The sequence below is a fragment of the Zonotrichia albicollis genome, chromosome 32 (assembly GCF_047830755.1).
Source record: "Zonotrichia albicollis isolate bZonAlb1 chromosome 32, bZonAlb1.hap1, whole genome shotgun sequence".
Taxonomy (NCBI): domain Eukaryota; kingdom Metazoa; phylum Chordata; class Aves; order Passeriformes; family Passerellidae; genus Zonotrichia; species Zonotrichia albicollis.
In genome coordinates, this window is record NC_133850.1 from 1,758,812 (window position 1) to 1,786,552 (window position 27,741).

General features: G+C 44.2%; 2 protein-coding genes across 12 annotated transcripts in view; both read right to left on the reverse strand.

Annotated features, from left to right (window-relative positions):
• The window catches only part of AKAP8 (A-kinase anchoring protein 8), a 46,238-nt gene extending 44,685 nt beyond the window's left edge, over positions 1–1,553 (reverse strand). The window contains exon 1 of the mRNA XM_074530273.1: positions 1,328–1,553. Within this exon, the coding sequence (XP_074386374.1) occupies positions 1,328–1,346 (19 nt within the window). The 5' untranslated portion in view covers positions 1,347–1,553. The remainder of the gene's footprint in view (positions 1–1,327) is intronic.
• Positions 1,554–3,137: 1,584 nt separating this feature from the next.
• AKAP8L (A-kinase anchoring protein 8 like) overlaps positions 3,138–27,741 on the reverse strand; it is a 38,025-nt gene continuing 13,421 nt past the window's right edge. For all 11 annotated transcript variants that reach the window (XM_074530230.1, XM_074530234.1, XM_074530231.1 and 8 more), the window contains 10 exons: positions 26,381–26,477; positions 23,354–23,400; positions 21,985–22,021; positions 15,507–15,618; positions 13,736–13,877; positions 10,760–10,865; positions 8,713–8,843; positions 7,030–7,125; positions 4,344–6,224; positions 3,138–3,804 (listed from right to left, as the gene is read on the reverse strand). In XM_074530230.1, coding sequence (XP_074386331.1) covers positions 5,613–6,224; positions 7,030–7,125; positions 8,713–8,843; positions 10,760–10,865; positions 13,736–13,877; positions 15,507–15,618; positions 21,985–22,021; positions 23,354–23,400; positions 26,381–26,477 — 1,380 coding nt within the window. In that variant the 3' untranslated portion in view covers positions 3,138–3,804; positions 4,344–5,612. The remainder of the gene's footprint in view (positions 3,805–4,343; positions 6,225–7,029; positions 7,126–8,712; positions 8,844–10,759; positions 10,866–13,735; positions 13,878–15,506; positions 15,619–21,984; positions 22,022–23,353; positions 23,401–26,380; positions 26,478–27,741) is intronic.

The window sequence follows — 27,741 nt, forward strand, 5'->3', positions numbered from 1 at the left end:
CCAGCCCAAATCCTAAAATCCGGCCCTGATCCCAAATCCCAGCCCCAAAATCCAGCCCAAATCCTAAAATCCGGCCCTGATCCCAAATTCAGGTCTAAAATCCAGCCCTGATCCCAAATTCCAGCCCCAAAATCCAACTCTGATCCTAAAATCCAGCCCTGATCCCAAAATTCAGCCCTGATCCCAAATTCAGCTTTAAAATCCAGCCCTGATCCCAAATCCCAGCCCCAAAATCCAGCCCTGATCCCAAATCCGGTCCCAAAATCCAAAGTGAGCCTGGGAAAGAAGCCAAGCCTGGGGTAAATAATAATTATAAAAAATAAAAAATAAAAAATCTGGGTGGATTTGCCCTTTCCTGATCCCTTTTGGCAGGATGAGGAATCCAGGGGGATCCTGAGGGGGAATTTCCAGGGGAATTCTGAGGGAAATTCCAGGGAGATCCTGAAGGGATCCAGGGAAAATTCCAGGGAGATCCTGAGGGAATTTCCAGGGGGATCCTGAGGGAAATTCCAAGGGGATCCTGAGAGAATTTCCGGGGGAATTCTGAGGGGGAATCTACGGGGAATTTCCAGAGGGAATCCTGAAGGGATCAGGGGAAATTTCAGGGGGATCCTGAGGGAATTTCCAGAGGGAATCCTGGAGGATCCTAAAGGGATCGAGGGGAATTTCCAGGGAGAATCCCGAGGGGACCCAGGGGAATTTCCAAGGAAAATTCTAAGGGAATCCTGAGGGGATTTCCAGGGGGAATCCTGAGAGGATCCAGGGAGAATCCTGGAGGGATCCAGGGGAATTTCCAGAGGAAATCTTGAGGGGATCCTAAGAGGATTCCAGGAGGGAATTTCCAGGGGAGATGCAGAGAGCGGTCCCCCTGAAGAGGGGACAGGGATCCCCTCAGGAGGGGCCACGGGACGTCCTGAGGAGGGCACGGCACCCCCAGGAAGGGGACACGGGACCCTTCCGGTGCCGCCACGGCTGGGACGGGTCCGGACGAGGGAAACTGAGGCACAGGAGGCGGGGGCGGGGCCGCGGCCGCCATTTTGTGTCGTCTTCAGAAATGGGCCCGGCGCCATTTCCGCCCCCCCAGGGCACGACCCCCCCATAACCCCTAACAGCCAATCATCGCTGCTCTAGCGGTGAGTGACGTGGCGCTCATCCAATCAGAGACGCCGGCGCCTCACGGAGAGGCGGGCGCTAAGCTTCCCGCTGAGCTGGAGCTCTCCCCCGGCACCCGCCGGTAACGGAGCCGGTGCTGAGGCAGCGACGGGAAGGAGCCACCGCCACCCCGGGGGAGCGGCAGCACCGCGAGGCCGCCCTGCCCGGCTCTTACCACCGTATCCCGGCTCCATCGTCGCCACCTCCGCCCGGCGCCGCCGCCGCTTCACCGCCTCAGCCGCCTGCGCACGCGCACTATCGTCCTCCTCCTGTTTGGCCCCGCCCACAGCACTCCTAATTGGTTGATCTCCTCAGGGGCGCTGCCCGCCCGCAGCTCCCATTGGCCAGGCTGGTTCCCGCCCTTGATTTGATTGGTGGAGAAGCTTTCCCCTGAAGGCACGGCCTGTCAATCACGGACGTTCTGGCTCCTGATTGGACGGCACCGCAGGGCGCGCCCCTCGCCGGCCGTGAGGGGAAGGCGGGGCCGCCATGGAGTCCCCGGGGCCGAGAGCGGAGCGGCCCCGAAGCGAACCCGGGATGGCCCCGGACAGGCCCTGAAACGGCTCCGGAGCGGCCTCGAATGGCCCCGGAGCGGCCCCTCCCAGTGCCAATGTCCCCAGTGCCTCACAGTGAGTGTCCCCAGCCCCTCAGTGACAGCGTCCCCAAATCCCCTCACGGACCCCAAATGCCCTCAGGGTCACCAAATTCCCTCAAAATGTTCCCAAATCCCCTCATAGTATCCCCAAATCCCCACAGGGTCAACTAATTCCCTCACAGTTTCCTCAAATCCCCTCACGATGTCCTCAAATCCCCTCACAGTGCACCCAAATCTCCTCAGGGTCCCTAAATCTCCTCACAACGTTACCAAACCCCTCAAAATGTCCCCAGATTCCCTCAGGGTCACCAGAACTCCTCAAAATGTCCCTAAATCCCCTCACAGTGTCCCCAAATCTTCTAAGTGTCCCCAAAACCCCTCAAAATGTCCCTAAATTCCTTCAAAATGTCGCCAAATCCCCTCAGGGTCCCCCAAATCCCCTCAGGGTCCCCCAAATCCCCTCTCAGTGTCACCAAATTCCCTCAAAATGTCACCAGATCCCCTCACAGGGTCCCCAAATCCTTTTTCCCATTATTTTTCCATCCTTTTCCCTCCGTCTCCCCAGTCCTTTTCCATTCCTTTTTTTCCCATTTTTTCCCCATTCTTTCCTCTCCCTTTCCCATCATTTTCCCATCTCTTTTCCCTCCTTTGTTTCTATTTTTTTTTCATCCCTTTTCCTCATACCTTTCCCATTTTTGGCACCAATTTCCCCAATCCTGAAGAAATTCTTCCATTCCTGACAAAATTTCCCCAATTCCTGGCAGGAAATCTTCCAATCCTGAAGCAATTTTTCCCTTTCCTGACAAAATTTCCCCAATTCCTGGCAGAAATTCCCCTTTCCGGAGAAGAATTTCCTCCTTTTTTTGCACAAACTTTCCCAATCCTGAAGAAATTTTCCCCATCCTGGAGGGAAATTTCCCTTTCTCGAGGAGAATTTTCCTTTTCCTGAAGGAACTTTCCCATTCCTGAAGCAATTTCCCCAATCCTGAAGGAATTTCCCCATTCCAGAAGAAATTTTCCCAATTCCTGAAGGAGAATTTCCCTTTCCTGAGAAGAATTTCCCTATTCCTGAAGAAATTTTCCCTTTTTCTGATGGGAATTTCCCCATTCCAAAATGAATTTCCCCATTTTTTTGCACAAATTTCCCCAATCCTGGCAGAAATTTCCCCATTCCAGAAGAAATTCTTCCATTCCTGATGGGAATTTTCCCATTCCTGAAGGATTTTCCCCATCCCAAACCCCAAATTCCCCCCCAAATTCTTCATTTCCTCCCTCAAATTCCAACATTTCCCCAATTTTGGGCAGGAAAATCCCAACCCCACCCCCACCAACACCCCAAAAAAATGGGAATTTTGTGTTTTGGGGCTTTTGCAAAGATGAGAAATTGGGATGAGCTGAGCTGGAGTCCTTTAAAATCCACAGAAATTCGGGAATTTCCTCCCAATCACAACGGACACAACGGCACCGAACGCTCAGGGCAGGGAAAAACAGAGGGAAAAATGGGGAAAAACGACAGGAAAACATCAGGAAAACATCGGGAAAAGGGAACCACAGCCATGGGAAATCCTGGAAAATCCTGGGGGAGGAATTCCAGCCTTGAACACCTGGAAAAATGCCCAGTCCTGAGGGAAAAATCCCAAAATTCCAGCTGGGAATTCCCAAAAATCCCAGCTAGAAATGCCTCAAATCCCACCTGGAAATTCCCAAAAATGCCAGTCAGAAATTCCCAAACATCCACCTGGAAATTCCCACAAATCCCAGCTGGAAATTGCCCAAAATTCCAGCTGGAAATTCCCCAAAAATCCAGCTGGGAGATCCCACAAATCCACCCAGAAATTCCCAAAAAAATCCAGCTGGAAATTCCCAAAAATCCCAGCCAGCAATGCCTAAAATTCCAGCTGGAAATTCCCACAAATCCAGCTGTAAATTCTCCAAAAATGCCATCCAGAAATTCCTCAAATTTAAATTGGAAATTCCCACAAATCCAGCTGAAAATTCTCCAAAAATCCACCTGGAAATTCCAAAAAAAATCCACCTAGAAATTCCCAAAATTCCAGCTGGAAATTTCCCCAAAATCCAACTGGAAATTCCCCAAAAAATCCAGCTGGAAATTCCTAAAATTCTCACATGGAAATTCCCCAAAATCCAGCTGGAAATTCCCAAAAATCCACCCAGAAATTCCCCCAAATCCCAGCTGAAAATTCTCAAAATTCCAGCTGGAAAATCCCAAAAGTCCCAACTGGAAATTCCCATAAATTCACCCAGAAATTCCTCAAATTCCAACTGGAAAATCCCCAAAACCCCAGCCTGAAATTCCCACAAATCCCAGGTAGAAATTCCCAAAATCCAGCTGGAAATTCCCCCAAATCCCATCTGGAAATTCCTAAAAATCCAGGTGGAAATTGCTCAAAATCCAGCTGGAAATTCCCAAAAATCCACCCAGAAATTCCCCCAAATCCCAACTGGGAAATTCCAAAAATTCACCCAGAAATTCCCAAAAATCCAACTGGAAATTCCCAATAATCCCAGCCAGAAATTCCTCAAATTTAAACTGGAAATTCCCCCAAATCCAGCTGGAAATTCCAAAAAAATCCACCTGGAAATTCCCCCAAAATCCAACTGGAAATTCCCAAAAATCCAACTGGAAATTCCCAAAAAAAATCCAGCTAGAAATTCCTAAAATTCTCACATGGAAATTCCCCAAAATCCAGCTGGAAGTTCCCACAAAATCCCAGTCAGAAATTCCCAAAAAATCCACCCAGAAATTCCCACAAATCCCAGCTGGAAATTCCCAAAATCCACCCAGAAATTCCCCAAATTCCAACTGGAAATTCCCAAAAATCCTACTGTAAATTCCCCATAATTCACCCAGGAATTCCCACAAAATCCCAGCTGGAAATTCCCAAAAATCCAGCTGGAAATTCCAAAAAAAATCCAAGAAAATTCCCCTTTTCCCCAAGAATTCCCAAAGAAATAAAAGGAAATTAATTCCCTCTTTTCTTCCCTGGGAATTCCCAAAAACCCCAAACAAAATTCCCAAAGAAATTCAACGAAATTCCCTTTTTCCCCTAGAAATTCCCAAAAAAACCCCAAATAAATTCTCTTTTTCCCTTGGGAATTCCCAAAAAATCCACGTAAATTATGCCAGGAAATCCCAAAAACCCAACAGAATTCCCAAAAAATCCAACAAAATTCCCTGGTTTTCCCATAAATTCCCAACAAAATCAAAATTCCCTTTTTTTCCCAGAAATTCTCCAAGAAATCCCAAAAAATTCCTTTTTCCCCTCAGGAATTCCCAAAAAAATTCCACAAAATTCCCTTTTTTTTTCCTAGAAATTCCCAAAAAACCCAAGGAAATTCCCATTATATCCCAAGAATTCCCAAAGAAATAAAAGGAAATTCCCCAAAACCCCAACAAAATTCCCAAAGAAATCCAACGAAATTCCCTTTTTTCCCCTAGAAAATCCCCCAAAAAACCCCAAATAAATTCTCTTTTTCCCTTGGGAATTCCCAAAAAATCCACGGAAATTATGCCAGAAAATCCCAAAAATCCAACAGAATTCCCAAAGAAATCCAACAAAATTCTCTGGTTTTCCCATAAATTCCCAACGAAATCCAAAGAAATTCCCTTTTTTCCCAGAAATTCTCCAAGAAATCCCAAAAAATTCCTTTTTTTCCCTCAGGAATTCCCAAAAAACTTCCACAAAATTCCCTTTTTTTTTCCTAGAAATTCCCAAAAAACCCAAGGAAATTCCCATTTTATCCCAAGAAATTCCCAAAAACCCAAGAAAATTCCCAATTTTTTCCAGGAATCCCCAGAATTTCCAGGATTTGGGGCCGTTCCGGGTCCTTTTCTCTGCAGGATTCACTCCTGGAACCTTCCAGAACTTTCCGGGACCTCCTTGGAATTTTGGGAAATTTGGGAATTTTGGGAATTTTCCCCCTCTGGGTTTGTCCCTGGTCCCTTTTGCTGCTTTTTGACTGCTGAAATTTCCTCGGAATTTTCATTTTCCTCAGAATTTTCCTCAGAATTTTCCGGATTTTTCTCAGAATTTTCCAGATTTTCTTCCAATTCTTTCAGATTTTCCTCAGAATCCTCAAATTTTTGGGGATTTTCCGTGGAATTTTCCAGATTTTCCTCCGGATTTTCCGTGGAATTTTCAGGATTTTCCGTGGAATTTTCCAGATTTTCCTGCAGGTTTTCCGTGGAATTTTCCTCAGGATTTTGGGGATTTTCTGTGGAGTTTTCCGGATTTTCCTCAGGATTTTTGGGGTTTTCTGTGGGATTTTCAGGATTTTCTTCAGGATTTTGGGGATTTTTCGTTGAATTTTCAGGATTTGGGTGTTTTTCTGTGGGATTTTCAGGATTTTGGGGATTTTCCTCAGGATTTTGGGGATTTTCTGTTGGATTTTCCTCTCCTGTTCCTTCCTCGTGCTCCTCCTTTTCCTCAGCATCGTCCGTGAATGGATTTTCCCCCTGGAAAAAAAGGGAAAAAATTCCCAAATTTTCCCAAAATTTCCCATTTGGAGCCTCCCTTTAAGGAATTCTCACCCTCCCAGTGCCTCAAATCCAGGAAAAAATGGGAATATTCCCAAAACTCACCGTCAAAACTGCAAAATATTCCCTAAAAATCAAAATATTCCCCAAAAAAACTCCTCAAAACCTCAAAATATTCCACAAAAAAACCCCAAACTCAAAAATATTCCCAAAATCTCCCCAAAATTCCAAAATAGTCCCAAAAAAACCCAAAATATTCCCAAAAATCCCCACCCAAAACCTCAAAATATTCCCACAACAGCAATTCCCAAAATATTCCCAAAAAACCCCAAAACTCTGCAATTTCCCCATAAAAAGAAAATATTCCCAAAAAGTTCCCAGAAAAAGCCCCAAACTCCAAAATACTTCCAAAAAAACCTCCACAAAAATCAAAAATATTCCCAAAAAACCTCCAAAAATTCCCAAGAAAACCCCAAAAATCTCCACCCAACCCCTCCAAAATTCCCCAAAAATTCCTCTAAGCCCCCCAAAATTCCCAAAAAATTCCCAAAATTCCCCCAAAAAATGTCCTTAAAATTCCCAAAAAAAAAACCTCAAAAACCCCCTCAAAAATCCAAAATATTCCCCAGAAGATCCCAAAAAATTTCCCCAAAAAACCCCCCAAAATCTCCCCCAAACCCCTCAAAAATTCCCAAAAAATTCCCCTAAACCCGTCAGACTTCCCAAAAAATTCCCAAAAAATTCCGAAAATTCCCAAAAATTCCCAAAATTCCCGAATTCCCACCTGCAGGAAGCTCTGCAGTTTGCTGCTGATCAGTTTGTTGTTGAGGATGCTCCGCGCCACCGCCAGCGACGCTCGCTTGGATTGCTCCAGCATGGCCTGGAAATCGGGAATTCTCTGGGAATTTCCTGGTTTACTTCCCACATTTCAGGTGGATCCCAGTGTCATTCCCACATTTCAGGATGGATCCCAGGGCACATTCCCAGGTTTCAGGGTGGATCCCAGTGTGAATTCCCAGGGTTTTTATGGATCCCAATGGATCCCAGTGCACATTCCCGGGGTTTGGGTGGCTCCCAGTGCACATTCCCAGGATTTCTATGGATCTCAGGGATCCATCCCAGGCTCACCCTGCGGTTGTGGCCGTGCTCGGGGCTCTCAGGTGCCTCTGGATGGATCCCAGTGGATCCCAGTGTCATTCCCACATTTCAGGGTGGATCCCAGTATAAATTCCCAGGGTTTTTATGGATCCCAGTGTAATTCCCAGTGTCATTCCCACATTTCAGGATGTATCCCAGGCTCACCCTGCAGTTGTGGCCGTGCTCGGGGGCTCTCAGGTGTTTCTGGATGGATCTCAGTGGATCCCAGTGTAATTCCCAGGGTTTTTATGGATTCCAGGGTACATTCCCAAGGTTTGGGTGGATCCCAGTGTAATTCCCAGTACAAATTCCCAGGTTTCAGGCTCACCCTGCGGTTGTGGCCGTGCTCGGGCGCTCTCAGGTGTCTCTGGATGGATTCCACTGTACATTCCCAGGGTTTTTATGGATCCCAGTGGATCCCAGTGTGAATCCCCAGGGTTTTTATGGATCCCAGTGTAATTCCCAGTGTCATTCCCACATTTCAGGATGTATCCCAGCTCACCCTGCGGTTGTGGCCGTGCTCGGGCGCTCTCAGGTGTCTCTGGATGGATCCCAGTGTGAATCCCCAGGGTTTTTATGGATCCCAGTGGATCCCAGTGTCATTCCCAGGTTTGGATGGATCCCAGTGTAATTCCCAGTGTAATTCCCAGGTTTCAGGATGTATCCCAGCTCACCCTGCGGTTGTGGCCGTGCTCGGGCGCTCTCAGGTGTCTCTGGATGGATCCCAGTGTAATTCCCAGGGTTTTTATGGATCCCAGTGGATCCCAGTGTAATTCCCAGTGTCATTCCCAGTGTCATTCCCACATTTCAGGATGTATCCCAGGCTCACCCTGCGGTTGTGGCCGTGCTCGGGCGCTCTCAGGTGTCTCTGGATGGATCCCAGTGTGAATCCCCAGGGTTTCAATGGATACCATGGTGCATTCCCAGGGTTTTTATGGATCCCAGTGAACATTCCCAGGGTTTGGATGGATCCCAGTATAATTCTCAGGTTTTAGGATGTATTCCATGCTCACCCTGTGGTTGTGGCCGTGCTCGGGCGCTCTCAGGTGCCTCTGGATGGATCCCAGTGTGAATCCCCAGGGTTTTTATAGATCCCAGTGAACATTCCCAGGGTTTCAATGGATCCCAGTATAATTCCCAGGTTTTAGGATGTATCCCATGCTCACCCTGCGGTTGTGGCCGTGCTCGGGCGCTCTCAGGTGCCTCTGGATGGATCCCAGTGTAATTCCCAGGGTTTCAATGGATCCCAATGGGAATCCCCAGGGTTTTTATGGATCCCAGTGTAATTCCCAGTATAATTCCCAGGTTTTAGGGTGTATCCCAGGCTCACCCTGCGGTTGTGGCCGTGCTCGGGCGCTCTCAGGTGTCTCTGGATGGATCCCCAGTGCATGGGCAGCAGGAGGTCGCAGGCAGAGCAGTGAGCGGCCTCCACCCTGCGCACAAAGTGCTCCAGGCCCAGCTCTGCAAAGGAACAGGATCAGGGATTTGGGAATGGGATCAGGGATTGGGATCTGGGATCCCCAGTGCTCCAGGCCCAGATCTGGAAACAGAAACTGGGATCAGGGATTTGGGATTGGGATTTGGGATCCCCAGTGCTCCAGGCCTAGCTCTGGGGAACAGAAATTGGGATCAGGGATCTGGGAATGGGATTTGGGATCCCCAGTGCTTCGGGCCCAGATCTGCAACAGGAACGGGATCTGGGAATGGGATCAGGGAATGGGATTTGGGATCCCCAGTGCTCCAGGCCCAGCTCTGGGAACAGAGATTGGGATCAGGGATGTGGGATTGGGATCAGGACCAGGGATTGGGAATGGCCAATCCCTCCCGACATTCCAGAGCCATTCCTGGGGTTCCCAACCCTTCCCCTTCCCTGGGGATCCCTCTGTGCCCCATTCCCAGCAAATTCCCCCAAATCCTGCTGGGAATCCCCCAAATCCCATTCCCAGCAAATTCCCCCAAATCCTGCTGGGAATCCCCCAAACCCCATTCCCACGGAATTCCCACCAAATCCCATTCCCAGGAAATTCCTCCCAAATCCTACTGGGAATGCCCCAAATCCCATTCCCACAGAATTCCCACCAAATCCCATTCCTATGGAATTCCCACCCCATTCCCAGGAAATTCCCCCAATCCCATTCCCAAGGAATTCCCCCAAATCCCATTCCCAGGAAATTCCCCCAAATCCTGCTGAGAATTCCCCCAATCCCATTCCCAGGAATGAATTCCCAAATCCCATTCCCAGGGAGTTCCCCCAAATCCCATTCCCAAGGAATTCCCCAATCCCATTCCCAGGAAATTCCCCCCAAATCCCATTCCTATGGAATTCCCCCAATCCCGTTCCCAGGAAATTCCCCCCAATCCCATTCCCAGGAATGAATTCCCCCAATCCCATTCCCACAGAATTCCCACCTTATTCCCAAGGAATTCCCCCCAAATCCCATTCCCAGGAAATTCCCCCAAATCCCATTCCCACAGAATTCCCACCCTATTCCCAAGGAATTCCCTCCAAATCCCATTCCCAGGAAATTCCCCCCAATCCCATTCCCAAGAAATTCCCACCCTATTCCCAAGGAATTCCCCCCAATCCCATTCCCAGGAAATTCCCCCCAATCCCATTCCCACAGAATTCCTACACTATTCCCAAGGAATTCCCCCCAATCCCATTCCTAGGAAATTCCCCCAAATCCCATTCCCAGCCCCATTCCCAGGATTTTGGGGGATTTTTGAGAAATTTTTGGGGTATTTTTGGGGCTCTGGGAATTCCCAGCCCCATTCCCAGGATTTTTGGGATATTTTTGGGGCATTTTTGGGGTTTTGGGTACTCTGGGTCAGGTCCTGCTTCCTCTGGATCAGGGATGAATTCCCAGCCCCATTCCCAGGATTTGGGGATATTTTTGGGATATTTTTGGATATTTTGGGATATTTTGGGGATATTTTTGGGCATTTTTGGGGTACCCTGGGTGAGGTCCTGCTCCCTGTAGATCTCCCATTCCCAAATCCCATTCTCAGCCCCATTCCCAGGATTTTGAGGGATATTTTTGGGGTATTGTTGGGGTACTTTTCGGATATTTTTGGGATATTTTTGGGGGCATTTTTGGGGCATTTTTGGGGTATTTTTGGATATTTTTGGGGTACTTTTCGGTTTTTTTTGGGGTATCTTTGGGATATTTTTGGGACATTTTTGGGATATTTTTCAGGATATTTTTGGGGTACTTTTCGGATATTTTTGGGGTATCTTTGGGATATTTTTGGGACATTTTTGGGATATTTTTGGTGCATTTTTGGGGATATTTTTGGCGTATTTTTGGGACATTTTTTGGATACTTTTGGGGTATTTTTATGGACATTTTTGGGATCTTTTGGGGTGTTTTGGGTACCCTGGGTGAGGTCCTGCTCCCTGTGGATCTGCTGGATGACGGCGTTGATGTCCCGGATCCCGCGGCGCCGCTCCTCCGTCTTCCGCGTCTTGTTGGCCACGTACTCCTGGGGGGATCCTTGGGATCAGCATCCCGAAAATCCACGGGAATTATCCCAAAAATCCACGGGAATTATCCCAAACATCCACGGGAATTATCCCAAAAACCCACGGGAATTCCCTGGGATCATCCCAAAAATCCACGGGAATTCCCTGGGATCAGCATCCCAAAAATCCACGGGAATTATCCCAAAAAACCACGGGAATTCCCTGGGATCATCCCAAAAATCCACGGGAATTCCCTGGGATCAGCATCCCGAAAATCCACGGGAATTATCCCAAAATTCCATGGGAATTATCCCAAACATCCCTGGGAATTATCCCAAAAATCCATGGGAATTATCCCAAAAATCCACGGGAATTATCCCAAAAATCCCCGGGAATTATCCCAAACATCCACGGGAATTATCCCAAAAATCCCCAGGAATTATCCCAAAAATCCACGGGAATTCCCTGGGATCAGCATCCCAAAAATCCATGGGAATCATCCCAAAAATTCCCAGGAATTATCCCAAAAATCCATGGGAATTATCCCAAAAAACCACGGGAATTATCCCAAAAATCCCCGGGAATTATCCCAAAAATCCACGGGAATTATCCCAAAAATCCACGGGAATTCCCTGGGATCATCATCCCAAAAACCCCCGGGAATTATCCCAAAATTCCACAGGAATTGTCCCAAAAATTCCGGGGAATTCCATGGGATCAGCATCCCCAAAACCCATGGGAATTATCCCAAAAATCCCCGGGAATTATCCCAAAAATCCCCAGGAATCATCCCAAACATCCACGGGAATTATCCCAAAAATCCATGGGAATTATCCCAAAAATCCCTGGGAATTATCCCAAAAATCCACGGGAATTATCCCACAAACCCACAGGAATTCCATGGGATCAGCATCCCAAAAATCCCCGGGAATTATCCCAAACATCCACGGGAATCATCCCAAAAATCCCCAAGAATTATCCCAAAATTCCATGGGAATTATCCCAAAATTCCACAGGAATTATCCCAAAAAACCACGGGAATTATCCCAAAAATCCCCGGGAATTATCCCAAAATTCCACGGGAATTCCCTGGGATCAGCATCCCAAACATCCCCAGGAATTCCATGGGATCAGAATCCCAAAAATCCCTGGGAGTTCCAGGGAAAAAGCAGCAAAAGGAAAGGAAGAAGAGGATGAGGAGGAAGAAGAGGAGGAAGAAGAAGAAGAAGAGGAGGAGGAGGAGGAGGAAGGTGAGGCCGAAGGCACCTGCAGGAACTGGGCTGTCTGGGGGAACCCTAACCCTGGTCCCCATGAACTGGAAATGGGAAATGGGAAATGGGAAATCAGGAAAAGGAAAAGCAGGAAAAGGAGAGGAAGAGGAGGAGGAGGAAGAGGAGGAAGAGGAAGAGGAGGATGAGGAAAGTGAGGCCGAAGGCACCTGCAGGAAGCGGGCGGTCCGCGCCGGCAGCCGCGCCCCCACGAACTGGAAATGGGAAATGGGGAAAAGGGAAAGCAGGAAAAGGAGGAAAAGGAGGAAAATGAGAGGAAGAGGAGGAAGAAGAGGAGGAGAATGAGGAAGAAGAGGAAGAAGAGGAGGAAGGTGAGGCCGAAGGCATCTGCAGGAACCGGGCCATTCAGGGTGGCAGCCGCGCCCCCATGAACTGGAAATGGGAAATGGGAAATAGGAAATCAGGAAAAGCAGGGAAAGGAAAGGAAGAGGAGGATGAGGAAGAGGAGGAGGAAGAGGAGGAGAACGAAGAAGAGGAGGAGGAAGATGAGGCCGAAGGCACCTGCAGGAACTGGGATGTCCGGGCCGACAGCCTGGAGCTGAACTGGAAATGGGAAATGGGGAAAAGGGAAATCAAGAAAAGGAGAGGAAGAGGAGGAGGAAGAGAAGGAAGGGCAGGAGGAGGAGGAGGAGGAAGGTGAGGAGGAGGAGGAAGATGAGGCCGAAGGCACCTGCAGGAAGCGGGCGGTCCGCGCCGGCAGCCGCGCCCCCACGAACTGGAAATGGGAAATGGGAAATCAGGGAAAGGAAAAGCAGGGAAAGGAGAGGAAGAGGAGGAAGAAGAGGAGGAGGAGGATGAGGAAGATGAGGATGAGGAGGGTGAGGCTGAAGGCACCTGCAGGAAGCGGGCGGTCCGCGCCGGCAGCCGCGCCCCCACGAACTGGAAATGGGAAATGGGGAAAAGGGAAATCAGGAAAAGGAGAGGAAGAGGAGGATGAGGAAGAAGAGGAAGAGGAGGATGAGGAAGATGAGGAAGGCACCTTCAGGAACAGGGCCGTCCGCGCCGGCGGCCGCGCCCCCACGAACTGGAAATGGGAAATCAGGAATAGCAGGGAAAGGAGGAGGATGAGGAAGAAGAGGAAGGCACCTGCAGGAAGTGGGCGGTCCGCGCCGGCAGCCGCGCCCCCACAAACTGGAAATGGGAAATGGGAAATGGGAAAGCAGGAAAAGGAGAGGATGAGGAAGATGAGGAAGATGAGGAGGAAGGTGAGGAAGATGAGGAAGGCACCTGCAGGAACTGGGCCGTCCGCGCCGGCAGCCGCGCCCCCACGAACTGGAAATGGGAAATGGGGAATCAGGACAAGGAGAGGAGGAGGAGGATGAGGATGAGGAAGATGAGGAAGGCACCTGCAGGAACAGGGCGGTCCGGGCCGGCAGCCGCGCCCCCACGAACTGGAAATGGGAAATGGTGAAATAGGAAATCAGGAAAAGGAGGAAAAGGAGAAGAAGAGGAGGAGGATGAGGATGAGGAAGATGAGGAAGGCACCTGCAGGAACAGGGCCGTCCGCGCCGGCAGCCGCGCCCCCACGAACTGGAAATGGGAAATCAGGAAAAGGAGGATGAGGATGAGGAGGAGGAGGAAGATGAGGCTGAGGAAGGCACCTGCAGGAACAGGGCGGTCCGGGCCGGCAGCCGCGCCCCCACGAACTGGAAATGCTCGCGGTGGAATTTGCTCTGCAGGTGCTGCCGGATCTCGTCCTCAAAGAACGTCCGGAACTTGCAGAGAGAGCAAACGAACTGGATCCTGCGGGGGAAATAACGGGGATTAGGGGGGAATAATGGGGAAATAATGGGGAAATAATGGGGAAAATTGGGGGAAATTATGGGGAAAAATTGGGGAAAAATAATGGGGAAAAATGGGTAAAATTATGGGGAAAATGGGGAAAATATGGGGAAAATTCAGGAATATAATGGGGAAAAATGGGGAAAATTATGGGGAAATTATGGGGAAAATTATGGGGAAAATAATGGGGAAAAATTTGGGACAATTGGGGAAAAATAATGGGGAAAAATGGGGAAAATTATGGGGAAAATGGGGAAAATTGTGGGGGAAAATAATGGGGAAAATTCAGGAATATAATGGGGGAAAATGGGGAAAATTATGGGGAAAATTATGGGGAAAATTATGGGGAAAATTATGGGGAAAATAATGGGGAAAATAATGGGGAAATTATGGGAAAAATTGGGGAAAATTATGGGAAAAATGAAGAAAATTATGGGGAAAATGGGGAAAATTATGGGGAAAAATGGGGGAAATTATGGGAAAAATTGGGGAAATTGTGGGGGAAAATTGGGGAAAATTAATGGGGAAAAATTGGGGAAAAATAATGGGGAAAAATTGGGGAAATTATGGGGAAAAATGAGGAAAATTATGGGGAAAATGGGGGAAATTGTGGGGGAAAATAATGGGGAAAATTGGGGAAAAATAATGGAGAAAATAATGGGGAAAATTCAGGAATATAATGGGGGAAAATGGGGAAAATTATGGGGAAAATAATGGGGAAAATATGGGGAAAATTCGGGAATATAATGGGGACAAAATGGGGAAAGTAATGGGGAAAATTATGGGGAAAAATTGGGGAAAATTATGGGGAAAATGGGGATAATTGTGGGGAAAATTGGGGGAAAATTGTGGGGAAAATTAGGAAAAATAATGGGGAAAAATGTGGAAAATAATGGGGAAATTATGGGGGAAAATTGGGGGGAAACGGGGAAAATTATGGGGAAAAATTGGGAAAAGTAATGGGGAAAATGGGGACAATTGGAGAAAATAATGGAGAAAAGTTGGGGGAAAATGAGGAAAAATAATGGGGAAAATTGGGGAAAATAATGGGGAAAATGGGGAAAATTGTGGGGGAAAATTGGGGAAAAATAATGTGGAAAATTATGGGGGAAAATGGGGAAAGTAATGGGGAAAAATAATGGGGAAAAAAGGGGAAAAAAAGGGGAAAAAATGGAGAAAATTGGAAAAAAAACAGAAAAAATACGGGGGAAAATGGGAAAGGGGAAAATATGGGGAAAATGGGAAAAATGAGGGAAAATTGGGGAAAATGGGGAGAGAAAAAGTAGAATGGGAAGAAAATGGGGAAAAATAATGGGGGGAAATGATGGGGAAAAATGGGAATGGGGAACAGAGAAAATGGGAATGAGGAAAATGGGAAAATAATGAAAAATTGGGAGAGAAAAATGGGAATGGGCAACAGGGAATGGTGGGGGAAAAGGAGAGGGAAAAATGGGAATGAGGAACAGCGGGAAAAAAATCCATTAAAAAAGGGGGAAATCCCTAAAAAAGCAAAAATATTCCCTAAAAAAAAAAAAAGAAATATTTCCAAAAAAGGAAAAAATTTTAAAAAAAGGGAATTTGGGATTTCACCTCTCGACCATGCGGTCCCGGTGGCGCCTCCTCTGCCGCTCCTGGGATTTCCTCGGGAGCTTCGGCCCCGGCTGGGAAAGGTCGGGATTCTCCTCGGGATTGCTCAGGGCCCCTGGAAAAATGGGAAATTCGGGAATTTCAGTGGGAATCCAGCGAAAATCCAGCTCAAAATCGCAGGGATTCAGCCCAAAATTCCAGGAAATCATCCCAAGAAAATCCAACCTAAAATCTCAGGGAATCAGCCCAAAATTCCAGGAGTTCCAACTCGAAATCCAAGAAAATCCAACCCAAAATCTCAGGGATTCAGCCCAAAATTCCAGGAATTCCAAGCCGAGGAAATCAGGCCAAATTCCAATGGAATTGCAGCCCAAAAATCCCAAAAAATCCAACACAAAAATCCCAAGGAAATTCAAAATGCCAATAAATCCAACCCAAATTCCAATGGAATTCCAGCCCCAAATCCCAGGAAATTCAACCCAAAATTCCAAAGAAATCAGTCCAAATATCCAAGGAAATTCCAGCCCAAAAATCCCAGGAAATTCAACCCAAAAATCCCAAAAAATCCAACACAAAAATCCCAAGAAAATTCAAAATCCCAGGAAATCCAACCCCAAATTCCAATGAAATTCCAGCCCCAAATCCCAGGGAATCCAACCCAAAATCCAACCAAAAATCTCAGGGATCAGCCCAAAATTCCAGGAATTCCAAGGCAAGGAAATCAGGCCAAATTCCAATGGAATTCTGGTCAAAAAATCCCAGGAAATCCAACCCAGAAATCCCAAGGAAATTCAAAATGCCAGGAAATCCAACCCAAATTGCAATGAAATTCCAGCCCAATGAAATCCCAGGAAATTCAACCCAAAAATCCCAAGAAATCCAAGAAAATTCAAAATCCCAGGAAATCCAACCCAAAATTCCAAAGAAATCAGTCCAAATTCCAATGAAATTCCAGCCCAAAAATCCCAAAAAATCCAACGCAAAAATCCCAAGGAAATTCAAAATCCCAGGAAATCCAACCCAAATTCCAAAGCAATCAGCCCAAATATCCAAGGAAATTCCAGCCCAAAAATCCCAGGAAATTCAACTCAAAAATCCCAAGAAATCCAACGCAAAAATCCCAGGAAATCCAACCCAAAATTCCAAAGAAATCAATCGAAATATCCAAGGAAATCCAACCCAAAAATCCCAGGAAATGAGCCCAAAATCCAACCCTAAATTCCAAGGGAATCAGCCCAAAATTCCAGGGAATTACCCCAAAATTCCAAGAAAATCCAGCCAAAATTCCAAAGCAATCCAGCCCGAAACCCCAGGGAATCAGCCCAAAATCCCAGGATTTTCAAACTGGAAATATCCAGGATTCAGCCCCAAATCCCAGGGAATCCACCCCTAAATTCCAAAGAAATCCAAAATCCCAGGAAATCCAACCCAAATCCCAGGGAATCCAACCCAAATTCCAACCCTAAATCCCAGGAAATCGGCCCAAATTCCCAGGAATTCCAACTCTGAATCCAAGGAAATCCAACCCAAAATCTCAGGGATTCAGCCCAAAAATCCCAGGAAATCATCCCAAGGAAATCCAACCCAAAATCCCAGGGATCAGCCCAAAATTCCAGGAATTCCAACCCCAAATTCCAAAGAAAGGAACCCAAATATCCAAGGGAATTCAACCCAAAATTCCAGGAAATGCAGCTCAAATTCCAAGGAAATCCAAAATCCAAGGAAACCAACCCAAAATCCAACCCAAAATCTCAGGGATCAGCCCAAAATTCCAGGAATTCCAAGCCGAGGAAATCAGGCCAAATTCCAATGGAATTCCAGCCCAAAAATCCCAAAAAATCCAACACAAAAATCCCAAGGAAATTCAAAATCCCAGGAAATCCAACCCCAAATTCCAATGAAAATCCAGCCCAAAAATCCCAGGAAATTCAAATCAAAAATCCCAAGAAATCCAAGAAAATTCAAAATCCCAGGAAATCCAACCAAAATTCCAAAGAAATCGGCCCAAAAATCCCAAAAAATCCAACACAAAAATCCCAAGGAAATTCAAAATCCCAGGAAATCCAACCCCAAATTCCAAGGAAATTTCAGTCCAAAAATCCCAGGAAATTCAACCCAAAAACCCCAAGGAAATTCAAAATGCCAATAAATTCAACCCAAAATTCCAATGAAAATCCATCCCAAAAATCCCAGGAAATTCAACCCAAAAATCCCAAGGAAATTCAAAATCCCAGGAAATCCAACCCAAATTCCAATGGAATTCCGGCACAAAAATCCCAAGAAATCCAACGCAAAAATCCCAAGAAAATTGAAAATCCCAGGAAATCCAACCCCAAATTCCAATGAAAATCCAGCCCAAATTCCAATGAAATTCCAGCCCCAAATTCCAGGGAATCCAACCCAAAACCCAACCCTAAATCCCAGGAAATCGGCCCAAATCCCAGGAATTCCAACTCTGAATCCAAGGAAATCCAACCCAAAATCTCAGGGATTCAGCCCAAAATTCCCAGGAAATCATCCCAAGAAAATCCAACCTAAAATCCCAGGGATCAGCCCAAAATTCCAGGAATTCCAAAGAAAGGAACCCAAATATCCAAGGAAATTCAACCCAAAATTCCAGGAAATCCAGCTCAAATTCCAAGGAAATCCAAAATCCAAGGAAATCCAAAATCCAAGGAATCCAGCTCAAAATCCAACCCAAAATCTCAGGGATTCAACCCAAAATTCCAGGAATTCCAAGCTGAGGAAATCAGGCCAAATTCCAATGGAATTCCGGCCCAAAAATCCCAGGGAATTCAACCCAAAAATCCAACACAAAAATCCCAAGAAAATTCAAAATCCCAGGAATTCCAACCCCAAATTCCAATGGAATTCCGGCCCCAAATCCCAGGGAATCCAACCCAAAATCCAACCAAAAATCCCAGGGAATCAGCCCAAAATTCCAGGAATTCCAAGGCGAGGAAATCAGGCCAAATTCCAATGGAATTCCAGCCCAAAAATCCCAGGAAATTCAACCCAAAAATCCCAAAAAATCCAACACAAAAATCCCAAGAAAATTCAAAATGCCAGGAAATCCAACCCCAAATTCCAATGAAATTCCAGCCCCAAATTCCAGGGAATCCAACCCAAAATCCAATCCTAAATCCCAGGAAATCGGCCCAAATTCCAGGAATTCCAACTCGAAAATCCAAGGAAATCCAACCCAAAATCTCAGGGATTCAGCCCAAAATTCCAGGAATTCCAACCCTAAATTCCAAAGAAAGGAACCCAAATATCCAAGGAAATTCAACCCAAAATCCAAGGAATCCAGCTCAAATTCCAAGGAAATCCAAAATCCAAGGAAACCAGCCCAAAATCCAACCCAAAATCTCAGGGATCAGCCCAAAATTCCAGGAATTCCAACCCAGGGAAATCAGGCCAAATTCCAATGGAATTCCAGCCCAAAAATCCCAGGAAATCCAACCCCAAATTCCAATGGAATTCCGGCCCCAAATCCCAGGGAATCCAACCCAAAATCCAACCAAAAATCCCAGGGATCAGCCCAAAATCCCAGGAATTCCAAGCCAAGGAAATCAGGCCAAATTCCAATGGAATTCCGGCCCAAAAATCCCAAAAAATCCAATGCAAAAATCCCAAGAAAATTCAAAATGCCAGGAAATCCAACCCCAAATTCCAATGGAATTCCGGCACAAAAATCCCAGGGAATTCAACCCAAAATTCCAAAGGAATCAGTCCAAATATCCAAGGAAATTCCAGCCCAAAATCCCAGGAAATTCAACCCAAAAATCCCAAGGAAATTCAAAATCCCAGGAAATCCAACCCCAAATTCCAGCCCCAAATCCCAGGAAATCCAACCCAAAATCCAACCCTAAATCCCAGGAAATCGGCCCAAATCCCAGGAATTCCAACTCTGAATCCAAGGAAACCCAAAATCTCAGGGATTCAGCCCAAAAATCCCAAAAATCCCAAAAATCAGGCCAAATTCCAATGAAAATCCAGCCCAAAAATCCCAGGAAATTCAACTCAAAAATCCCAAGGAAATTCAAAATCCAGGAAATCCAACCCCAAATTCCAATGGAATTCCAGCCCAAAAACCCCAAAAAATCCAATGCAAAAATCCCAAGGAAATTCAAAATACCAGGAAATCCAACCCCAAATTCCAAAGAAATCAGCCCAAATATCCAAGGAAATTCCAGCCAAAAATCCCAAAAAATCCAACACAAAAATCCCAACAAAATTCAAAATGCCAATAAATCCAACCCAAATTCCAATGGAATTCCAGCCCAAAAATCCCAAAAAATCCAACACAAAAATCCCAAGAAAATTCAAAATGCCAGGAAATCCAACCCAAAATTCCAAAGAAATCAGTCCAAATTCCAAGGAAATCCAACCCAAAAATCCCAGGAAATTCAATCCAAAATCCAACCCTAAATTCCAGGGAATTATCCCAAAATTCCAAGAGAATCCAGCCTAAATTCCAAAGCATTCCAGCCTGAAACCCCAGGGAATCAGCCCCAAATCCCAGGATTTTTAAACTGGAAATATCCAGGATTCAGCCCCAAATCCCAGAGAATCCACCCCTAAATTCCAAAGAAATCCAATCCAAAATCCCAGGAAATCCAACCCCAAATTCCAAAGAAATCAGTCCAAATATCCAAGGAAATTCCAGCCCAAAAATCCCAAGGAAATTCAAAATGCCAATAAATCCAACCCAAATTCCAATGGAATTCCAGCCCAAAAATCCCAAAAAATCCAACGCAAAAATCCCAAGGAAACTCCAAATCCCAGGAAATCCAACCCAAATTCCAATGAAATTCCAGCCCAAAAATCCCAGGAAATTCAACCCAAAATTCCAAAGGAATCAGTCCAAAATCCCAGGAAATTCAACACAAAACTCCCAAGAAAATTCAAAATGCCAATAAATCCAACCCAAATTCCAATGGAAATCCAGCCCAAAAATCCCAAAAAATCCAATGGAAAAATCCCAAGGAAATTCAAAATCCCAGGGAATCCGACCCCAGATTCCAAAGAAATCAGTCCAAATTCCAATGAAATTCCAGCCCCAAATCCCAGGGAATCCAACCCAAAATCCAACCCTAAATCCCAGGAAATCCAACCCCAAATTCCCAGGAATTCCAACTCTGAATCCAAGGAAATCCAACCCAAAATCTCAGGGATTCAGCCCAAAATTCCAGGAATTCCAAGCCGAGGAAATCAGGACAAATTCCAATGGAATTCCAGCCCAAAAATCCCCAAAAATCCAACACAAAAATCCCAAAAAATCCAACGCAAAAATCCCAAGAAAATTCAAAATGCCAATAAATCCAACCCAAATTCCAATGAAAATCCAGCCCAAAATCCCAGGAAATTCAACCCAAAAATCCCAAGCAATCCAAGAAAATTCAAAATCCCAGGAAATCCAACCCAAATTCCAAAGAAATCAGTCCAAATTCCAATGAAATTCCAGCCCAAAAATCCCAAGGAAATTCAAAATGCCAATAAATCCAACCCAAATTCCAATGGAATTCCAGCCCAAAAATCCCAAAAAATCCAACACAAAAATCCCAAGAAAATTCAAAATCCCAGGAAAGCCAACCCCAAATTCCAAAGGAATCAGTCCAAATATCCAAGGAAATTCCAGCCCAAAATCCCAGGGAATCCAACCCAAAAATCCCAAAAAATCCAACACAAAAATCCCAAAAAAATTCAAAATCCCAGGAAATCCAACCAAAATTCCAAAGAAATCAGCCCAAAAATCCCAGGAAATTCAACCCAAAAATCCCAAGGAAATTCAAAATCCCAGGAAATCCAACCCAAAATTCCAGGAAATCCAGCCCAAATTCCAAGGAAATCCAAAATCCAAGGAAACCAGCCCAAAATCCGACCCAAATTCTCAGGGATTCAGCCCAAAAACCCAGGAAATTCAAAATCCAAGGAATTCCAACCCAAATTCCAAGAAAATTCAAAATTCCAAGAAATTCAAGCCCAAAATCCCAGGAAATCCAGCCCAAAATTCCAGAAATTCCAACACTAAATTCCAAAGAAATCAGCCCAAAAATCCAAGGAAATCCAGCTTAAAATCCAAGGAAATTCAAATTCCAAAGAAATCAGCCCAAAATCCCAAAAAAATTCAAAATCCCAGGAAATCCAGCCCAAAATCCCAGAAATTCCAACCTTATTTTCCAAAGAAAGGAGCCCAAAAATCCAAGGAAATCCAACCCAAAATCCCAGAAAAACCAAAATTCCAGGAATTCCAACCCAAAAATCCCAATAAATCCAGGCCAAAATCCTCCCCTGATCCCAAATTCCCAAAATTTTCCTGGATTTTCCTCCCCAAATTCCTGAAAATTTCTCAATTTTCTTCACCAAATTTTCAAAATTCCCAGGATTTTCCTCCCAAAATTCCCAGGATTTTCCTCCTCTCCAAACCTCTGGAAAATTCCCAGGAATTTCTGGAATTTTCCCTGAATTCCCAACTCACCTTTCTCAGAATCTCTTCCCTCTTCATCCTCCCCTTCCTGAAAAACCAAAAATTCAGGAATTTTCAAATCCCAAAAATTTCCCTCCCTGAAATCCCAAAATTCCAGAATTTCCCTCCCTTATATCCCAAAATCCCAACATTTCTCTTCCAGAAATCCCAAAATTTCAGAATTTCCCTCCCTGAAATCCCAAAATCCCAAATTTTCCTCCTTAAGACCCCAAAAAGTCAAAATTTCCCTTCCAGAAATCCCCAAAATCCCAAAATTTCCCTTCCAGAGATCCCAAAATTCCCAAAATTTCCTTCCCCAGATACCAAAATTCCAGAATTTTCCTCCCTTATATCCCAAAAATCCCAAAATTCCTCTTCCAGAAATCCCAAAATTTCAGAATTTCCCTTTCTCATATCCCAAAATCCCAGAATTTCCCTTCCTCAAATCCCAAAAATCCCAAAGTTTCCCTTCCCCAGACCCCAAATTTCCAAAGTTTTCCTTCCAGAAATCCCAAAATCCAAAAATTTCCCTTCCTGAAATCCCAAAATTCCCAAATTTCCGTCTCTGAAATCCCAAAATCCCAAAATTTCCCTCCCTCAAATCCCAAAAATTCCAATTTCCCTCCCTGAAATTCCAAATTTCCAAAGTTTTCCTTCCAGAAATCCCAAAAATCCCAAATTTCCCTTCCTCAAATCCCAAAATTCCCAAATTTCCCTCCCTGAAATCCCAAAAATCCCAAAATTTCTCTTCCAGAAATCCCAAAATCTCAGAATTTTCCTCTCTGAAATCCCAAAATCCCAAAATTTCCCTTCCTGAAATCCCAAATTTCCAAAGTTTTCCTTCCAGAAATCCCAAAAATCCCAAAATTTCCCTCCCTCAAATCCCAAAATCCCAAAATTTCTCTTCCTCATATCCCAAAAATCCCAAAATTCCTCTTCCAGAAATCCCAAAATTCCCAAATTTCCCTCCCTCAAATCCCAAAATCCCAAAATTTCTCTTCCTGAAATTCCAAAATCCCAGAATTTCCCTTCCTCAAATCCCAAAAATCCCAAAGTTTCCCTTCCCCAGACCCCAAATTTCCAAAGTTTTCCTTCCAGAAATCCCAAAATCCAAAAATTTCCCTTCCTGAAATCCCAAAATTCCCAAATTTCCATCTCTGAAATCCCAAAATCCCAAAATTTCCCTCCCTGAAATCCCAAAATTCCAGAATTTCCCTCCCTGAAATCCCAAAAATCCCAAAATTTCCCTCCCTGAAATCCCAAAATTCCCAAAATTTCCCTCCCTGAAATCCCAAAAATTCCAAAATTCCCTCCCTGAAATCCCAAAATTCCTTTGAAAATTCCCAAAATTCCCAAAATTCCCGGATTTTTCCCCACTCACCCCTCTGGATTCTTCCTTTTCTCCGGATTCTCCCTCTGTGCCTTCCTCTGGAAAAAAACAAAAATCCAAAAATTGGGAATTTGGGATCAATCCTGGAATTTTTTAATGGAAATTAAACCCCAAAAATTGGGAATTTGGGATCAATCCTGGAAATTTTTAATGGAAATTAAACCCCAAAATTTGGGAATTTGGGATCAATCCCAGAATTTTCTGAGCTGGAAATCCAAAACTCATCCCCAAAACTGGGAATTTGGGATAAATCTGGAATTTTTTAACTGGAATTTAACCCCAAAATTTGGGAATTTGGGATCAATCCTGGGATTTTTAACTGGGATTCCAGGATTCACCCCAAAATTGGGAATTTGGGATAAATCCTGGGATTTTTAACAGGATTTTCTGGGATTCAGCCCCAAAAATTGGGAATTTGGGATCAATCTCTGGGAATTTTAAAATCCAAAATCCATCCTAAAAAATTTGGGAATTTGGGATAAATCCTGGGATTTTAAGCTGGAGATTCAGCCCCAAAAATTGAAAATTTGGGATCAATCCTGGGAATTTTAACTGGAATTCAGCCCCAAAAATTGGGAATTTTAAAATCCAAAATCCATCCTAAAAAATTTTGGGAATTTATTGAGAAATCCTGGGATTTTCTCAGCTGGAATTCCAGAATTCATGGTAAAAAATGGGAATTTTGAGGTAAATAATGGGATTTTAAACAGGAATTCCAGAATTCCTCCCCATATATTGGGAATTTGGGATCTATCCCAGGATTTTCTGAGCTGGAAATCCAAAATTCATCCCAAAAAATTGGGAATTTCTGGGATTTTTTAGCTGGAATTCCAGAATTCCTCCCAAAAATTGGGAATTTCAGGGATTTTTTGGCTGGAAATTGAAAATTCATCCCCAAAAATTGGGAATTTCAGGGATTTTTTTAACTGGAAATCCAAAATTCCTCCCCAAAATTGGGAATTTCAGGGATTTTTAGCTGGAATTCCAGAATTCCTCCCCTAAATTGGGAATTTGGGATCAATCCTGGGATTTTAAGCTGGAGATTCAGCCCCAAAAATTGAAAATTTGGGATAAATCCTGAGATTTTTAACAGGATTTTCTGGGATTCAGCCCCAAAAATTGGGAATTTGGAACTGGGAAATTTGGGATAAATGCTGGGAATTTTTAAACTGAAAATTCAGGATTCAGCCCCAAAAATTTGGGAAAAATTCAGGATTGTTTTAAACTGGAATTCCAGGATTCAGTGCCTAAAATTGGGAAGTTGAGATAAATCTGGGATTTTAAAGTGGAATTTAGCCCTGAAAATTGAAAATTTGGGATCAATCCCAGGGATTTTCTGAGCTGGAAATCCAAAATTTATCCCAAAAAATTGGGAATTTCCGAGATTTTTTAGCTGGAATTCCAGAATTCCTCCCCAAAAATTGGGAATTTCAGGGATTTTTTGGCTGGAATTTGAAAATTCATCCCCAAAAATTGGGAATTTCAGGGATTTTTTAGCTGGAATTCCAGAATTCCCCCAAAATTGGGAATTTCAGGGATTTTCTGAGCTGGAAATCCAAAATTTCTCCCCAAAAATTGGGAATTTCAGGGATTTTTTAGCTGGAATTCCAGAATTTCTCCCCAAAAATTGGGAATTTCAGGGATTTTTGGCTGGAATTCCAGAATTTCTCCCCAAAAAATTGGGAATTTCAGGGATTTTTAGCTGGAATTCCAGAATTGCCCCCAAAAATTGGGAATTTCAGGGATTTTTTGGCTGGAATTCCAGAATTCCTCCCCGAAAATTGGGAATTTCAGGGATTTTTTGGCTGGAATTCCAGAATTTCTCCCCAAAAATTGGGAATTTGGGATCAATCCCAGGATTTTCTGAGCTGGAAATCCAAAATTCATCCCCAAAAATTGGGAATTTCAGGGATTTTTTAGCTGGAATTCCAGAATTCCTCCCAAAAATTGGGAATTTCACGGATTTTTTTAGCTGGAAATCCAGAATTCCTCCCCCAAAATTGGGAATTTCAGGGATCTTTTGGCTGGAAATCCAGAATTGCCCCCCAAAAATTGGGAATTTCAGGGATTTTTAGCTGGAATTCCAGAATTCCTCCCAAAAATTGAAAATTTGGGATCAATCCTGGGATTTTCTGAGCTGGAAATCCAAAATTCATCCCTAAAAATTGGGAATTTCAGGGATTTTTAGCTGGAATTCCAGAATTGCCCCCAAAATTTGGGAATTTCAGGGACTTTTAGCTGGAATTCCAGAATTGCCCCCCAAAAATTGGGAATTTGGGATTTTAAAGTGGAATTCTGCCCCAAAAATTGAAAATTTGGGATCAATCCCAGGATTTTCTGAGCTGGAAATCCAAAATTCATCCCCAAAAATTGGGAATTTCAGGGATTTTTGGATGGAATTCCAGAATTCATCCCAAAAATTGGGAATTTCAGGGATTTTTTAGCTGGAATTCCAGAATTTCCCCCCAAAAATTGGGAATTTCAGGGATTTTTGGCTGGAATTCCAGAATTCCTCCCCCAAAAATTGGGAAATTGGGATCAATCCCAGGATTTTTTAGCTGGAAATTGAAAATTCATCCCCAAAAATTGGGAATTTCAGGGATTTTTAGCTGGAAATCCAGAATTCCCCCCAAAAATTGGGAATTTCAGGGATTTTTTAGCTGGAATTCCAAAATTGCCCCCAAAAATTTAGAATTTGGGATCAATCCTGGGATTTTAAAGTGGAATTCTGCCCCAAAAATTGAAAATTTGGGATCAATCCCAGGATTTTCTGAGCTGAATTCCAGAATTCCCCCAAAATTGGGAATTTCAGGGATTTTTTAGCTGGAATTCCAGAATTCCCCCCAAAAATTGGGAATTTCAGGGATTTTTTTAGCTGGAAATCCAGAATTCCTCCCCAAAAATTGGGAATTTCAGGGATTTTTGGCTGGAATTCCAGAATTCCTCCCCATAAATTGGCAATTTCAGGGATTTTTAGCTGGAATTCCAGAATTCCCCCCAAATTCAGAATTCCCTGACCGTTGTCGGAGCTGGAGTTCTCGGATCCGTCCGTCCGTCCGTGTCCGTCCGTCGGCTGCCGGCGCCGCCCGGCCCAGTCCCGGCGGGGCCGCTTGCGCTGGGGAAAAATGGGGAGAAAATGGGTGAGAAATGGGGAAAAAACGGGGGGAAATTGGGGGAAAATTGAGAGAAAAAATTGAGAAAAATTTGAGAAAAAAATGAGGAAAAAATGAGGAAAAAATGAGGGAAAAATGAGGAAAAAATGAGGAAAAAATGGGGAAAAATGAGGGAAAAATGAGGGAGAGTGGGGGGAGAAATGGAGTGAGAAATGGGGAAATTGGGCAAAAAACGGGGGGAAATTGGGGGGAAAATTGAGAGAAAAAATTGAGAAAAATTTGAGAAAAAATTGACAAAAATTTGAGAAAAATTTAAGGAAAATGAGGAAAAATTGAGAAAAAAATGAGAAAAATTTGAGAAAAATTTGAGAAAAATTTGAGAAAAATTTGAGAAAAATTTGAGAAAAATTTGAGAAAAAAATGAGGAAAAATTGAGAAAAATTTGAGAAAAAAAAGATGAAAAAATGAGGAAAAAATTATGAAAGAATGAGGGAAAAAGGAGGGAGAGTGCGGGGAAAAATGGGGGCAAAATTGGGGGAAAAATTGGGGAAAATTGAGAAAAAATTTGAGAAAAATTTGAGAAAATAATGAGGAAAGATTGAGGAAAAAATGAGGAAAAAATGAGGGAAAAAGGGGGGAGATTGGGGGAACAAATTGAGGAAAAATGGGGAGAAATTGGGGAAAATTGGGGGGAAAATTGAGAGAAAAAATTGAGAAAAATTTGAGAAAAAATGAGGAAAAAATGAGGACAAATGAGGGGAAAAAGGGGGAGAGTGGGGGGAGAAATGGAGTGAGAAATGGGGAAAGTGGGGAAAAAATGAGGGGAAAATGGGGGAAAAATGAAAGAAAAAATTGAGAAAAAATTGAGAAGAATTTGAGAAAAATTTGAGAAAAATTTGAGGAAAGAATGAGAAAAATTTGAGAAAAAAATTAGGAAAAAATGAGGGAAAGAATGATGAAAGAATGAGGGAAAAAGGAGGGAGAGTGCGGGGAGAAATGGGGAAATTGGGGAAAAATGGGGAGAAAATGGGGAAAAATTGGGGGAATAAACGGGGGAAAATTGGGGGAAAATTGAGAAAAAATTGAGAAAAAAATGAGGAAAAATTGAGGAAAAAATGAGGGAAAAATGAGGAAAAATGAGGAAAAAATGAGGAAAAAATGGGGAAAAATGAGGGAAAAATGAGGGAAAAATGAGGGAAAAATGAGGGAAAAATGAGGGGAAAATGAGGGAAAAATGATGAAAGAATGAGGGAAAAAGGGGGAGAT